General features: G+C 45.9%; 1 protein-coding gene across 1 annotated transcript in view; it reads right to left on the bottom strand.

The window, feature by feature from the left end:
- Window positions 1-16,561, bottom strand: part of MYO7B (myosin VIIB) — a 64,317-nt gene that overhangs the window by 38,334 nt on the left and 9,422 nt on the right. The window contains exons 8-21 of the mRNA XM_009993519.1: window positions 16,251-16,404; window positions 14,755-14,831; window positions 14,339-14,458; window positions 13,973-14,115; window positions 12,630-12,840; window positions 9,285-9,420; window positions 8,921-9,081; window positions 7,840-7,878; window positions 5,936-6,073; window positions 4,843-4,995; window positions 4,266-4,364; window positions 3,641-3,735; window positions 2,159-2,243; window positions 872-1,090 (exon numbers count right to left, since the gene is read on the bottom strand). Coding sequence (XP_009991821.1) covers window positions 872-1,090; window positions 2,159-2,243; window positions 3,641-3,735; window positions 4,266-4,364; window positions 4,843-4,995; window positions 5,936-6,073; window positions 7,840-7,878; window positions 8,921-9,081; window positions 9,285-9,420; window positions 12,630-12,840; window positions 13,973-14,115; window positions 14,339-14,458; window positions 14,755-14,831; window positions 16,251-16,404 — 1,830 coding nt within the window. The remainder of the gene's footprint in view (window positions 1-871; window positions 1,091-2,158; window positions 2,244-3,640; window positions 3,736-4,265; window positions 4,365-4,842; window positions 4,996-5,935; window positions 6,074-7,839; window positions 7,879-8,920; window positions 9,082-9,284; window positions 9,421-12,629; window positions 12,841-13,972; window positions 14,116-14,338; window positions 14,459-14,754; window positions 14,832-16,250; window positions 16,405-16,561) is intronic.

Here is a 16,561-nt window from a genome sequence, read left to right as displayed (position 1 = left end):
AGAACCTCCCCACACCCTGGCCCACCAATGCAGCCGGTGCCTCTGGCAGTGCTACCATGACACACTGCCCTAGGATCCCCTTCTGAAGGGATCCTTAAGGGACATTATCAGGCCTTGCTGTAAAGATTGACCTTCCCTTGACTGATATACGTGCGCATTTCTCTTTTCTCCTCCTTTCTGTCAAAAACATGTAATGAACTTTTGATCCGTGATAATTAACACATAAAGCAAATGTAATTGAGGCTGTTTGCTTAAAACTCTGCTTTCATACTTGACAAGAGCTCAAAACAAAATATGCCAAAATAAATTGGAAAATGGAAAGAGTCTAATGGGGGCTACAAGGATGATGAAGGGACTGGAACATTTGTCTGATGAGGAAAGGCTGAGAGACCTGGGGCTGTTTGGTCTTGAGAAGACTAAGAGGGGACCTGATGAATGTCTATAAATATCTGCAGGGTGGGTGTCAAGAATGGGCCAGTCTCTGTTCAGTGATGCCTGTGACAGGACGAGGGGAAACGGCACTAAGTGACAACACAAGAAGTTCCACCTCAACATGAGGAAGAACTTCTTTCCTTTGAGGGTGACAGAGCCCTGGGACAGGCTGCCCAGAGAGGTTGTGGAGTCTCCTTCTCTGGAGACTTTCAAGACCCGTCTGGACACCATCCTGTGTGACCTGCCCTGGGTGTTCCTGCTGTAGCAGGGAGGTTGGACTTGATGATCTTCAGAGGTCCTTTCCAACTCCAGTGATTCTATGATTCTTTGATTCTAAGTGTCCACATTCAGTGTTATGCTATGACAACAATTGCTGGTCCCTAAATCTCTACCAGAACTTTACAGGAACACCACGTTCATGAGGCATCTGTGAGCATACCTCCCTCTTCATCCTCTGGTAGACTCGGCGAGCAAACATGCCCCTTACATATGCCTGCAGAACACGCACAGCTTTCTTCTGCTCTGCGAGCTTCTGACGCACCAGGTAGCCACGACACAGGGCTTGAAGCCTGATGACACGAGCCCGAGTGGCTTCATACTGCTTGGCCAGCTGCTGGCTGCGGCAGAGAGCCTGCAGGCGCCCGAAACCCAGCAACACCTGCAGGAGGGGGAAGAGAACACAGTTACTATGGTTCAAAACCATCCAGACAGGAGTAAGTCGGAATGAGTAGAAGAAAAAATGCAGTAACTGGATAGATACTGGAAGGGGCTAATGTGATACAGCTCATTAGGCTTTGTTTTTTGTCAGTAATAGGCTTTGAAACTAGATTATGTAGACGTCTTCTGAGGACCTGTTCTAGGGAGTAGCTCCAGGGAGTGACAATGACAGCCTGGGATTACGCCAAAGAAAAAGAGCAGAAATGAAGCCAAGTGAATGGGGAATAATAAGAAAAACAAAAACAAACAAAACCCCCCCCAACAAACACCAAAGTGTCCTTTGGAGAGCTGGGTATGACAATCCCATGAGAACCAGCAGAGGAGGATGAGGCAGAGTACAGGACAACAGCCTGGCACTTCTTCAGGAGCATTGATGCAGAGTAGGAAATGTTTCTGACTGCAAATGGCAGCATCACCTGTTCCTCATGAATGGGATGTATGGGATATATTAACAATAAAAAATTAAACACAAATTTAAAAAAAATAATTAAAAAATTAAAACTAAAATTAAAATTTTAAATTTAAAAAAATAAACACAAGTACACAATATGTGAGTGCCCCCAATACTTTCCTCACCCAGAAAACCCACCATCTATAGAAGATCAGGCAATATTTTCAATCATGCGAGATCGATGTAATGATTTTTCCTGATGATTTTTACAGATTCTGTTTTCCTATAATGATTGTGGAGGATGCTTTGCTCATAGCATGGTGGTGATGCACAAATGCTAGCCTTGGCCTCCTGACTAGAAGTGTGTGATCACTCATATGTCAGGTGCCAGAGTCAGGCCTGCCAGAGGTTAGCTGGGTTACTGCTTCACCAAAGAGCAGAAAGGTCACAGGTTCAACCAGCCCTGAGAGGACCCAGAGACCCTGCATGGATTTTACACCTTGCCAGCTTACCTCACCTCAGTTGTAAATTTCTTAATTCCTAATACTCCACTCAATCTGGCAAGGCATAGTATATAAACACACACACATATATATACACACACACACCACTTCTTACCATTCTGAACTCCTTCCTGCAGCAGTAGCCTCTCCAGGCTGACTGAATGGCTACAGCAGACTTCCTCTGCCTCAGAAACTGCTTCCTAAGCAGACAGAAAGGTGAGGTGACAAGCAATAGGTTATTTCTGCTGCATCTTATGATCATAGTGAAGAATAAGGTGGCCTTTTTTTTCATTTTGTGGGATGTCTGCAATCTGATCTCAGCCTTATCTGTCTAGGAACACTAGAGCCAGGAAAGCTGCTGTTAAACTAACCAACTCAGTTCTCAGTAGACATCTTGCCAGGGCAAGTAAGGGCTGTTCTCCATGCTTCTGAGTAGCCCAAGTTCTAGAAGTGTCATGTTGCAGCAAAAAGATTAGTCTAGTCAGGTAATTTTGCACCACATGCTTCAAAATTATCCCCTCTTAGAGCATTTGTACATTTTGTGCAACCTGGTCTAGTGGGAGGTGTCCCTGCCCTTGTTGGGGGCTGGAACTAGATGATCTTCTGGGTCCCTTCCAACCCAAACCAGTCTATGATTCTATGATTCTATGATTTTGGCCACTCACATGTTTTCCATGCTGATGGGAAGGCCAGAATAAGCTGTTTTGCCTGACACTTTCTGTCAGTAAAGGCCTGAGGAGATTTCACCTCAGCGCAGTTCCTTCTGCAAGTGAAGCAGCACCATGAACCAGCTGAGCACACAAAGTGTTTTCCTATTTGCTTTCCATCTGAAAATGTTTAACTTCCCCTGGTAAAAGCTGTCCCACTGTGGCTGTCAGGAGGGGCACATAGCTCAGAGGGTTGAAAAATAAAAGGGAGGGAAGCTGTTTAGGGAGATACTCTGCTAGACAGCAGGCAGAGTTTGAAAAAAAGGGAGAAGGTTTAGGCAATTTCACTCTTGCTTCTCTACTGCCAGGAATACTTCTAAACCAAATCAAGATTCAGTCCTATATCATGGATCTGGTTGGGGTACATAAGATGAAAAAGTATTAATTGTGATGTAAAGCATTTAATGAGGACAAATATCTACTTGACAGTGACTAAATTTCACGTATGCAGATATTTTGAATTAAACCAGATAAAATGCAAGGATTGTGAATCTTTCACCAAGAGAAGGACCAGTTAGTTTCTATCTAATTCTCTTCCATGTCTTGTATTAAAGAAGCATCCTAAATAAGAGAGTCCTTTTCGGCCTGACAAGGTCATGGATTCCATGGGGCTTTCCTGCTTTCTAGATGCCTACTGTTCACTAGACATACTAAGTGACTAGACATAACAAGCATCATGAAAATCAAGAAACTGAGCCAGAACAAATCTTTGTGCAAAATCTGCATAGACCCACTGTGCATTGTTACAGGATGAGCACTGAATTTAGGGCCAGTGAAAGATATGGGTTGACACAGTTCATACTAAACAATGCTTCACAGAGTGTGTTCCACTGCACTACAAAGAGTACTGCTTCAAACCAAAGCAAATTCCCTTCTATAAGATCACTGACCTGTCCTTCAATCCTCTCATCACCCTCTGGATAAGAAGAACCTTATCTGTGAGTATATTTTGGCGTTGCAGCTCCAATATTGTATCATGATGATCCTGTTAAAAAAAAGTGTGGATATGCCAGCTGAACAGAGAACCCCCCACAGCTTCTGAAAACTGGGCACATGGGTTGAAAGAGGCCCCAGATCAGCATGATGTAGTTGTGGAAATGCAATGGGAAGAGTGCACACCACCTGATGACACCATTTCTGGCTGTGACCACACACAAGCACCTGCCTGCAGGAAGGCTGGTTTTACCTGGGGGAATGCAGGGACAAGGAATTCCCTGCAACAGTGTGCTGGTATCTAGGTTTTTCATGCTCTAGGCTTGAGTAGACAAATAGATTGCACTGTGCTGTTATAGCTACAACACTGGAGCACAGGAACAGGGTCAGCCTCTTCTACACCAAGCCATGCCCATTAAATTACTTGGCCTTCTGTAACAATGATCCAGCCTCAGGTTCAAGGGAGAGTTTATAAGAGAACACAGCCCTTCTGAGTCACCACTGCTCACAAGCAGGTCCAGCTGAACTGTGAAGCACCCAGTTTTTCAGGAGAAGAGACAATAAACTGTTCTTTCTACTCACTTTAAGGAAAATCTTTGTCCTTCCAGCTTGCCAGCTGTCATCCTTGCCCAGCACAGCTTCAGAGATGTGGATGGAGCTCTGTCGAGCATCATTCTTCAGCTGGTGTGCAAAAACATCATGGGCATGGTTGGAAACACAGAACACTATGTAAGGATCTATTGCCCTGCATTTCAAAGGGCAAAGAACAGAAACAGATGAGGTCTTGCAGACCTCTGGGTTGACAGTATAATGATTGAAAGTGGTTCAGCTCAAATGTTCAAGAAAAGAAGGAACACAAGTGCATTCCAGAGTTGAGGTGTGGAGGATGTTAGAGGCCTCAGAAGTGTGTGCTTATAGAAAAGAAACATCTGAAGGCAATGAGGATGCCACCCTGCCGTGGTGTCCATGAGGAGCAGGTCAAGGATAGCTGAAAGCACCTCCTCCATTTCAGCCAAGGTGCAAGTGAGAACGTGAGTATTTGGCTACAGTTACTGTGATGACAGTTCTCAACTGTGCCAGGGATAATCCAAGAACTTACTGTGGGAGAGACTAAAGCCTTGTGAGAATTTAGCCTTAAACCAAGCTTGTGCTGACACACCTGTTCTCGGAGAGGCGCTGGCAGGAGAACTCTGTACCTCTGGAAGAACTCCTCAAAGCTGTAGCGAATTGGGTAACCAGCTTTCCTGATCCGAATGGTCTCCATCATCCCTGAGTACCGCAGCTGTTTGATACACAGCTCCCGGTCAAACAACTGAAAGGGGAAGCAGACAAGGAGGAGACTTTTAGCACTGGAAGAACCTGCACATGCAGCATTGCTCAGAACCTATCCAGTAATCTCCAACCTCAGAGTACCTGAAAAATTACCTGCTATGGTTTATTTTAATTGCACTTCTTATTTCTTCACTGCCTGAAATGAATTTGTTAAAGGCATAAACAAGTCACCTCAAAGGCTCATCAAATTGGTGTTTATTGGCAGTGGAAACAGTGCATTAATTGCAGGCTGGCCTTCAATTCTAGAACTGCAATTTCAGATGAACAATAAATTCTTCATAGAATTTTTCAGGTGCAAATAACTGCAGTAGCAACTTGGGCTCTTTGTGCAGAGCCACACAAGGCGTAGCTTGAGTGCTGCTACTTTCTTGGAATGCAGCTTAAAAATAGTCTCCCTAAGCTACATGTAGTACTTTAAAAATTATTACGTCACTTGACCAACACCATACAAGGCTTTAATGTAGAACTGGCTTGTGATCTCCTGAGCTCCAGCCAAGCATCTTCATGACAAACTCACTCCTATTCTCCTGTAGTGTCAAATGAAGCCACACCTCCCCTCTCAAACACCAATAGCTCTCATATTCTCTCTCAGGCTATTTCATAGTATGATCATTCTTGGATGCTAATGTTTTTTTATTTGTCCCCTCGTTGAGGGGCTATAAACTCAAGTTTTGTCTTTCTCTTTATGGGAATGGCTTTTACAGCTCCTTTCAGGAATACACCTGTGTCCTTTTTTGCCCTCTATTACTCTATGATGATTTCAGAGATGTTTTTGCAAATTAACAGTGCTTTATCCTACCATCCTTTTCTTATTCCAGCTCTTGGCTGAAGTACAGGTGTAAAACACTACACAGCAGCTGACAGCTTTGTCTCATTAAAACGTTTACTGAAGAGAAGACCTTGTCTTGTTAAAACATTACCAGTGGTTTCTTGTAGTCGTTGGGTTTGATGCAGCGGATGAAGAATGGCTGGCACTGCTCAAGGATTTTCATCAGTTTCTCCAGGGATTGCTTGAATTGTCCTCCCAGAGTAGAGAGCCTTTTGGTGGTATCCAAGCCCTGGGAAGACCAAGCATGTGCTGACTGCCACACCAATCACCCTCAGAGAGTTAGTTAATAAATCTTGATATTTTTGTATCATGTAACAGTATCACACAACTGCCAGAAAAAAAATTGTGAAGAAATCCTTGTGAAGAAACAATCCTTGTGAAGAAACCCTACTGAACTCTTTCACCTACTTGGCACCAAGTTCTATCTGTGAGGATGGCTGTGGTAGGACAATCTCCACCCACAGAAGCCCACCTAGGCTTGTCTCTTTCAACCGAGGACATTCGGGGTGGAGCCTAGGTGCCAAGCTGTTACCCACAGGTGTGTGCCTGAAAGGGTGGTGAGGTGGGTGGCCACTCCCAAGCAGTTCCTCTTTGGACTCCAGTCCAAAGCAGTCCCTCCAGGCCAGACCTTTTGCTGCCATCACAGAGCTAACCAAGAAAGCTGAAGATCCAGAGCACATTCCTTACTGATTAGGCTGACTGAGCATCACACTCATTAACACTGCAGTGAGCAATGAAAAGCAGACTTACTGGAGAAGAAGGTAAGAGCTACTCTAATTATGGCTGCATATAAAGTGCTTTATGTCTTACTGCTCCTGGGTTGAATTTTGCTCCCAGCTGCAACAATCCCCCAGAGGGATTGCACTGGGCTGCAGTTAGCTCCTGGCTCCTCCAGCTTCTCTGAAAGCACAGTTCCACCTGCACAGGTCATCACAATAGGCATAAGCTTCCACCTGTTTTAAGGACACACTAAATGATGGTGATGACAGTGCAGACTCTGAGTAACAAAGGAGCCCACTGGCCTTTTACATACAGGCATGGAGCTAATCATCACAGGACCATACAGCAGATTGTTTTGGTTTGGGATTTGGTGGGCTGTGGGGTTGTGGTATTGGTTTTGTTTTTTTTTTCCCCTGTGGCTTTGTTTTGTTTTATTTTTATTCCCCCATGTAAATAAAGTTCAGTGGCTCCTCTCACTTTCGGGGTCTCTATAGCACCTCATTCTGCTGGTTCTTAGGGTGAATTGCCCTTTCTACCACTCAAATGGCCACCTCTTGTTTAGCTACAGGGCAAGGCTGCCCTCCAGTGACAAAACACTCGGGCTTCGGAAAACACTTCGTGGAAGTGTCTCGCAGCTCCGATGCATCTTAGGGCTACCAAGCATCTGTTTGAAGTAGATATGAGACCAGCATATGCATGTTTACCCTGTGAAAAAGCAATGTACAGTCCCAGATCTTACAGGCCCTTCTGCTGTACCAGTGGGTCTGTGGGATGGCCACACAGCTCTGAAGCCCTTGTGATCTCACACACGAAGTGTTGTTAAAGCTGAATTTGTTGTTGAGATAGTTGTGACTTTTCTCCCCTGGTGAGTCAGGCGAGCAGCCCAGAAACCTCAGGACAGCGAAGTTTATTCTGGTACTTCATTCACTGTTCTTTTCTGTAGCCTAGTTCTTAAGCTTCCCAATGGTGGCCCCAACCTCTTTGTAATTAATAGGGGTATTTCAGCTGACTTCTGTGCATTTTGAAATGGGCAGTAGCCTACATTTAAAATATCTCCTTTCTTGACAGGCTGCTGTATTTTCTAAATGTAAGGAAAAGACTTTTTTTTCCATAACACAACCTTATTTATAGAGACAAAAATCATTAGAGCATTAGAGCAACGTAGATAGACCTGATGATTAATCTGCAGGTATTCATAGCATTTAAGAGATGCTAAGCCAGTTCTCTGTTGCTGCTTGTAGCACTTCTGACATTCTTCTCCCCCAGGATGTTTACCTGTCCATGGCCAGGTGTTCTGGACAGCAGAAAGCCACACTGAGATAAAGACTGAGGAATAAAGGACAGGATCAGAAAACAATGCAGGGAGAACAGACAGATAACAGGTAAGATAGCAAGCTAACAATTTGTTCTGTATCCTTCCAGGAAACCTTAAAAATGTAAACATTAAAAGCAAAAGTACCTGGAGACAGTGATGACACTGCCCAGTTAAATGCTCGGGAATTAAGGTGTGTGAGAGTTGCAGCAGGGCAGAGAACTTGAGCTCTGCCCCATGCTGTTTCAGCCTGATGGGCTTTACAACCCCAGTTTCACCAGGCACAGGAGAAGGCTCCCTGCACCACTAGGGACAGATTGTAGTGCTAATTAGTCATCATGAACTTTGTCACAAAGCCTCTGGGCCAGAAGGGAGAGCTACAATGACAGCAATATGCAGGGCAGTGAGGCTGTCTGCAAGTGTCACTGGGAGCAGCAGACAGAGCACCCTTGCGTGACAGCACAGCTATTTGTCCTTTGTGCTGGCCAGTCAGGGGAGGAGGCCAGGACCCTCTGCCTGGGGCCCACTCAGACAACTTGGTGGCGTGGTCCCAGCATCCTGGCCACAGGGCAGCACGGCAGCAGTTCAGCTGCTGGCTTCAGGACAGGAGCTGGCTTTGCAGAGGGTTCTCTGGTGGGTGCCTTGTTCCCCTGCAATGAACCTTCTGAATTGCAGTTTCTTCCTGCTAACTCACACCCACCCTGGTGGTGTGGATGCAGTATGGATGCCTGGGGAAGACACCAAGCAACCAGTTGGTGACAGCATGTGGGGATGCAGCCTGACTCATGCTGCTGTGACAGCCTGCAGGCATGGCTACACACGTCCAGGGAGACAGTTCTGGGAGACAGGACTGACTTTACACTTTTTTACAACATGAATACCAGACCCTGACTCTTTCTGCAGATTCCTTTGCAGAAATTAGTTGCATGAAAGGGACAGGGATTTGCAGACAGTGCAAAAGAAACAGGAGGTCAAGAGCAGCCAAAGCCCTTTGGAAGGGAGGAGAAAGGAGTTGTTTCTGCAACCTAGTGCCAGTAAGCCAACCTTGTAGGCCTGGTCCGCACCAAGATGCCGGATAGTCCCACGTCCCAGACTAGGTGGAGTTGTTTCTACCTGGAAAATCTCTCTCAGGAACTTGTTTTTGGAGGAATGAACCACTTGCATGACATTAGCACTCAGCGTGTCCCGATTTTTCTCCAGGAAATCTGTATGATGGAAACAAAATCAGCTTGTCATCTCTGCTCCTTTTTGGCTCTAGTACCATTCTAAAATCCACTTAATTTACAGAAACCTGCAGATTAGTTGAGGAATCCTCCTGGCCTCCTGATCTGACTTCAGATCAACACTACCAGGGCAAGTCCTGCCTTTCTCTTCCCCCTCTGTATCCAGCTGAGATAGACAGACTCACCTTTAGATTCATAAAAGACAACCCCAGCAAAGTGGTTGATGCCAAACTTGGTGTCATGGACACTCTTAGGTGGGATGTAGACTTTACTTTTGCCATGGAGGGAATTGATTTTGATGAGCATGGTGGCATCTGTGCCCTAGAACCAAATACAGGCAAAAAAAAGAACAGTGAAGGAGATTTTTCCCCAGCACTGACTTATGCTCAAGGAGCAAATAGAAGAGATGCTCAGAGATTACTAAATCTGAAATTCTGCCCCTTATTTGTGTAGCAGAGGAAAAAGTAGTACCAGAAGTGTCTTCTCTTTTACACAGATCCTTCTCTCACACATCAGGACATAACACAGCACTGGAGCATAAGGCCTAGTGTTTTAGGGCCATCCATAAGCCCCCAGGACACTACCAACGACACCCGGTGTGCTGAGAATTTCTCAGATCTTTGGACTTTGAGCCTGCCACGCTCTGCTGGGGCATGCTCCTTCCCCCAGGCAGGCACAGTTCTTCTGTCACTCTCCAACTGGTGAAGGACTCAGAGACCCCTGGAAGAAGGCTGCCCTGAGAGGATCCTAGTCAGCATGCCCAGATCAGGACTTCCACAGGCCAGGAGGCAGCTGGGTGCTTCTCTTCATGGGGCACATCCCCATCTCATTGCCCTGTGCTTGTGAGGCCAGCTCTGCTTGCTGGCCTGTGCTAGAGTAGTGAGTGTTTGGAGCTTGTAACAGGTGCCTAGATGCTTCTGCTGATGTGAAGGTAAGTAACTGCTCTAGGTGTGCACAGGTAGATGACCTGTTGGGCCAGGTGTCTGAACTAAAAGAAACAGTAGCAAGGCTACATTAGAGGAGCTGAGATGGATAGAGATAGATGGTTGCAAAATCATTATCCTTTATCAGACACCACTGACAACAGGACATCTTGGACCCTGGTTACCCATAAAAGCAGGACCAAACAACATCCCCTATCCCTTATCATCAGTGCCAAGAACAGATATGATGCTTTAAGGTCTCTAGACACTCATGAACAAGTACAGAATAGTAAAGCTCCACCAGTGCTTCAAAAAAAGTGAAAAAAGTGTTACCAGGCACTAAGACACCCATCTGCTGACCTGATAAAGAATTGTGTGAAGTTTGTTGCCTCCCAAGAGCAAAAATCTGTGATGTTGCTGAAAGGATGCCACAAATTGTGCAGACCACTGACTACAACTTGTTACTCTTCCATGTGGGTATGAATAGGAATCTGAGCAAACTCAAGGCAGAGTATAAAGCTCTGGGGACACAAATTAAGAACACTGGGGCCTAACTTATCTTTTCTTCTGTCTTGCCAGTTACAGGAAAGGGACAGCAAGGTATAGAAGAATAATTAACATTTTCTGGCTACATAATTGGTGCCATTGCAAAGGTTTTGGCTTCTGTGACAGTACCCTGGTTACCCATAAAAGCAGGACCAAACAACATCCCCTATCCCTTATCATCAGTGCCAAGAACAGATATGATGCTTTAAGGTCTCTAGACACTCATGAACAAGTACAGAATAGTAAAGCTCCACCAGTGCTTCAAAAAAAGTGAAAAAAGTGTTACCAGGCACTAAGACACCCATCTGCTGACCTGATAAAGAATTGTGTGAAGTTTGTTGCCTCCCAAGAGCAAAAATCTGTGATGTTGCTGAAAGGATGCCACAAATTGTGCAGACCACTGACTACAACTTGTTACTCTTCCATGTGGGTATGAATAGGAATCTGAGCAAACTCAAGGCAGAGTATAAAGCTCTGGGGACACAAATTAAGAACACTGGGGCCTAACTTATCTTTTCTTCTGTCTTGCCAGTTACAGGAAAGGGACAGCAAGGTATAGAAGAATAATTAACATTTTCTGGCTACATAATTGGTGCCATTGCAAAGGTTTTGGCTTCTGTGACAGTAGGACATTCTATGATGACTATAACCTGCTAGGGTGGGAAGTAATACACTTTTCTCAAAGAGGCAAGATAACCTGTGGGGCTGGGCTGGCCAACTTGGTTAGGAGGACTTTAAACTGAAGTTTGCAGGGAGTGAGGTCCAACACAGCAGTGTGTACCCCATTGCCACCAGTGGGCAAATAGAACAGACCAACCACAATGGGAACAGATGCTCATCAACTAAGTCTCTGAAGTGTCTGTATAACAAGGCAAGAAGCATGGGGACTGAACAGGATGAACTAGAAATCTGGGTGCGGTCACAGGGTGTGGGACACTGGGCTAGGATCTCATCACAATTACAGAGACATGGTGGGAGAGCTCACGTGGCTGGAATGTGGTCATGGACGACTATGTACTTTTTAGGAAGTTCCAACCCCCCTGCATGGGCAGGGACACCTCCCACCAGACCAGCTTGCTCAAGGCCCCATCCAACCTGCCCTTCAGCACCTCCAGGGAGAGGACATCTCCTTTTTACTGACAAGGTGAGGTGGTGGAGTTGCTCTTTTTGTGAGGAAGCAACTAGAATGCATTGAGCTTAACCCAGGGGGAGACAACAAAAATGTTGAAAGCTTCTGAGTGAGAGTTAAGGGACATGCAAACATGGGCAATACTGTTGTGGGCATCTACTACAGACCACCAAACCAGGAAGAAGTTGTTGACAAGGCCTTCTTCAGGCAGCTGGAAGTAGCCTCAAGATCATGTGCCCTGGTGCTTGTGGGTGACTTCAATCACCCTGATATTAGTTGGAAAGATCACACTGCCAGGCATAACCAAAAGGTTCCTGCAGTGCATAGACAACAACTTTCTGCTGCAGGTGGTTGAAGAACCAACAAGGAGAGATGTGATGCTGGACCTTGTATTAGCAAAGAAGGTCTGGTTGCAGATGTTAAGATTGGGGGCAGTCTTGGCTGTAGTGACCGTGACATGTCAAAACCCATCTGGATGCATTTCTGTATTCTGTGTTTCTATGGAAATGCTCTGCAAGGATGTCTGATGATGATATCAGATGATACTTTCCCTTCAGCTCTTCTGTTTGAGATGCCTGGCCTTTGTGGAGTGACATTTCCTCACAATAGTGATGCTACCCAACTAAGTCTGTCCTCCAGGAGAAGAAAGAGCAAGTTGCAGCCCACACCAACAGCACTACAATACTGTAATTATATGCAAATTCAAAGATTTCCTGGGAAGCCCTTGCAAAATAATCTGGACTCCCTTCTCTGTCTGGAAGAGCTGTAAGAGTTTCAAGAGTGAGGCACCAGGAAGAGCACACTCTAGCAGAGATTGAAACATCTGTAGAACAATCTAATTCAAAAGGAACATCTAAGACATGTATCTGAAAGCCACCTTTGCCCTTTTCTGTGTGCAAAGCCAGAAATTACAGCTGAAACCAGAAATTTACCTTTGGGAACTTGCTCTCTTCATCAATGAGGGAGATGATATTCATAGGCTTGAGTGCAATGATGTCCAGAGCCTGGTGGTTATCAGTGAAGTCAATGTTATTCCAGGCAATGTGCTCTGCAAGGTATTCCTCTTGCTCCAGTTTGAAGACGTGGTGCACGAAGAACTGCTGAAGGTGCTCATTGGCAATGTTAATGCAGAGCTGCTCAAAGCTGGGGAGACACAAGATGGGAACCTGTGGTCAGCCTTGGCCAGTACTGCACTGCCCTATGGTGTTTCTTTGTTCTCTGTATTAAATACATACCCAGATATACTAGTGCTATATTCCACAGTGTTAATGACCACCACTGCTTCATGTTGCCCATCTTAGGGATGTAAGATGCATCAGGGGTGCATCTTCTGCTATGATAAAGATAAGCAGAAATGACCCAACTGATGATTCAGTGTTGCTGAGTAAGCTGGGAAAGCTCTTATATGTGTTTCAAGGAACTCTGGAGATAAAGGGGAACAGATAATTGTGAAAATAGCTTGACTGTGTGATCATGTGATGTGGTTTTACTTGTTCAGGCACCACCACTTCTTTTGTTAGTGACTGTTTAATTCTGCACCTGAGTTTCATTACCTGGAAATCACTGTGGCACCGTGTGTGTGCCTCTGGAATGTGTGCCTCACCCCAGTGAGGCTCCATGTGGGTTGCAGCCTTTGGGAATAGCATAAAATGACAGGAGAGAACACAGAAGATGGGCTGAACAGATCCTAGAACATGTTCCAAAAGTCAGTGAGGAATATTATCTTGTTGAAAGCAAGCCATATGCATCAGTGGAAATGGACTGCAGAGTATGTGCTGCTGGTTTGTGGAGTGCTGATGATATGGTACTATACACCTGAGAAATTTGCTGCCCCTGTAGTGAAGGACAAACTGAAAAGGTGCTTTGGGATTGAAACCACTAGTAGGAGGGGTAGCAGTGTCTCAGTGGTATGCTGACCAGGTGTTGTGCTGACCTGTCCTTAAGAATAGAGAAATAAAGCAGCCTCAAAAAAGGGATGGGAGAACACTGAGCAAGATGGAAGCATAAGCTGAAATGGGAAAAACAACATGGCCTCCTTTGTACTGTATGGAAATGTATCCCAAGAGATATTGTAAAAATGCTATGGAACCAAGATTGAAGAAAAACTGAATCTGTACATGATCATCATTGAGCAAATTCAGTGATGGAGATTTCCCTGCTTTTCTGAGAATCAGAATGATAATGAAAGGGAATGTGTCTGTCTGGTTTTTCAGTCTTTCCCTTTGCATCATCTGCTTTTCAGCTTCCCTGAGAAAATAAATCTAGGGCTTCCTACCTGTTGTTGCTGAAGTTTTCAAACCCAAAAATATCTAGTAGCCCAATGGACTGACGTCTGTCTTTAGGCTTCTGAGTAGATGGGTTGAAAATGGCCGAGTTGATCTTGTTCACTATCCACAGGAAAATCCGCCCATATATACCCTGAGAAATAAAAATAAAGAGGAATTAGAGCCCCTTGTTACAGTCCCTGGATACAGGTTACTGCTGCCTGTTATGCTGCTACAATGCTGCCAAACTGTGACTGCAAACTACAGCACCAGAACCCTCTGGTGAATGTCTCCCACACAGGACTCCTCAACCAGTAGGAGAGTCAGCTCTGAAAGCACCCCCAGCCCTTGAAGAGGGAAGATGTATGCACCAGTACCTTCACGAAGGCATCCCTCCCATCTGCAGCTTGAACTATGTTCAGAGGCCTGGATACACTTTCTCCTCGAACAATGATGGAGAGGTTTGTGAGGCTGTTCTGGAGTTCACTGGAGTCCACCTAGAAGAATAATCATGGCCACCTGGTCATTCCAGATAGATACAGGAGATTCAGCCCTCAGGAAGAGGGCCATAACAAACTGTCTGTCTAGCAGCATTCACTGGGCCTGCTGGCTCAGTTAAAGATCTCTTAGCTCAGAGAGACATCTGCCTCAGCACCACTTGGGTGTCAGCGGGATGAAGGGATGTGCCTGTTGCATGTGCGCCTGTACCTAAACATTCCATGACCACGTGTCAGTGTACTCAAGGGACAAGGGCAAACTAGAGGACTAGTAGGAGAAGATGGGAGTCCATTACCTCAAGCAGTTTGGCTGCAACTGCAAAGTGTGGCGAGTCCATCACATCAGAGCAGTCCAAGTTGTCGTACACAGCCGCTACAAGGAGGACACAGTGATAGAAACATAGAATGGTTTGGGTTTGGGTTGGAAGGGACCTTAAAGATCACTAGCTCCAACCCGCCTGCATGGGCAGGGACACCTCCCACCAGACCAGGTTGCTCAAGGCCCCATCCAACCTGCCCTTCAACACCTTCAGGGAGGGGGTATCCACAACTTCCATGGGCAACCTGTTCCAGCATCTCACCACCCTCACAGGAAAGAACTTCTTCCTAATGTCTAACCTGAATCTCCCCTCTGAGCTTCAAACCATTGCCCCTTGTCCTCTCACTACACACCCGTGTAAAAAGCCCTACCCCAGCTTTCTTGTAGGCCCCCTTCAGATATTGGAAAGTTGCTATAAGGTCACCACGGAGCCTCCTCTTCTCTAGGCTGAACAATCCCAACTTTCTCAGCCTGTCTTCATAGGGGAGGTGCTCCAGCCCTCTGATCTTCTTTGTGGATCTCCTCTGGACATGTCTGGGGAGTTCAGTGTCCTTTTTATGTTGGGGACTCCAAATCTGGACACAGTACTCCAGGTCAGTCTCAGGGTGAGTGAGTTCTGCTAGGCTGGGGACTGTACAGGTGCTGCAGTTACTTCTGTAGCCCTGGGAATGTGCCAAGGCATAAGGCTGTGTTTTGAAACTCCTGAGTTCAGTGATTTTACTAAGGTGGGTCCTGATTTCACCTAGGGATCCTGGGATGTGTGGGACCCTCACAATTCCAGAACATCAGGCAATACTGACAAGTTTAGTAGTTTTAAAATGTAGCTACAGGGGATGTGGGGAAGTGGTATCTGACTTCACAAATTGTGTTTCTGAAAATGCTTTTTTCCGTGTATCTGGCTTGTGGGAAATTTAGGCAACAAAAGGCAACGAGAGGAATACCTCATTTTAGCAGCCAGCATTACTCCAAAGACTCCAGCTGGTATCACTGTCCTGGGCCCTCCATGCCACCAAGTGAGAAGTCCTTTTCCAAACTCTGAGAGCTGCCGGCCACCTGCCGGCGGTGTCACTAACTGTGACTCTGCACTTAGACAGGGGAGTGTTCTCCAAGCCCAGCCAGCAAAATGACTGCTGTCACCTCCCCAGCAAACATCAGCCTGTCTTCTGGCTTGTGTAGTACAACAATCAGTGAATGTACTATGGCATAGTTTTATCTGCTGTTTCAGTTCGTGTTATAAGGGCCTATTTATCATGGAAGCCTGATGTTGTGACAAAATAATGGTAAGATTATATATTTTAAAACACTAGGCAGTGGAGTCACAAATCAGAACTTCATGGTGCTTATCTGCCTGCCCTTCCAGCCCTGTTCACTTGTTAGTATGGTGCAGAGCAGAACAACCTCATCTGCACAGCTGGAAGCAGGCAGCACCTTTGGATCTGAGGAAAGGCCAAGCACAGACAGTGCTGCGTTTACCTTCGAACTCGACGTTCCCCAGGTGCAGGATGGCAGCCAGCAGCTTGCTGATGTCCCAGTGCTCAGAATCTGAGAACATGAGGATCTTCATAGCTGAGCGGATGTGGGCATAGTCCTTGGCATCGTTCCGGCTGTCGCAGGACACGCAGTTGCCCTACAAGACACCATGGCCACAGGGAAGGTAAATCCTTCTGGCACCCATGCAGGGAAGGAAGGACCTGCAGGCTGACAAACCCTTGAGCACAGGTTGGATGCCCTGTGAGCCACTGTGAGAGACCAGCCCTCCGGACCTACTTTGGGAAATGGTATCT

The sequence above is a fragment of the Chaetura pelagica genome, unplaced genomic scaffold, assembly GCF_000747805.2.
Source record: "Chaetura pelagica isolate M959 unplaced genomic scaffold, ChaPel_1.0 scaffold192, whole genome shotgun sequence".
NCBI classification, from domain to species: Eukaryota; Metazoa; Chordata; class Aves; order Apodiformes; family Apodidae; genus Chaetura; species Chaetura pelagica.
This window is presented reverse-complemented; position numbering and strand designations above follow the sequence as displayed.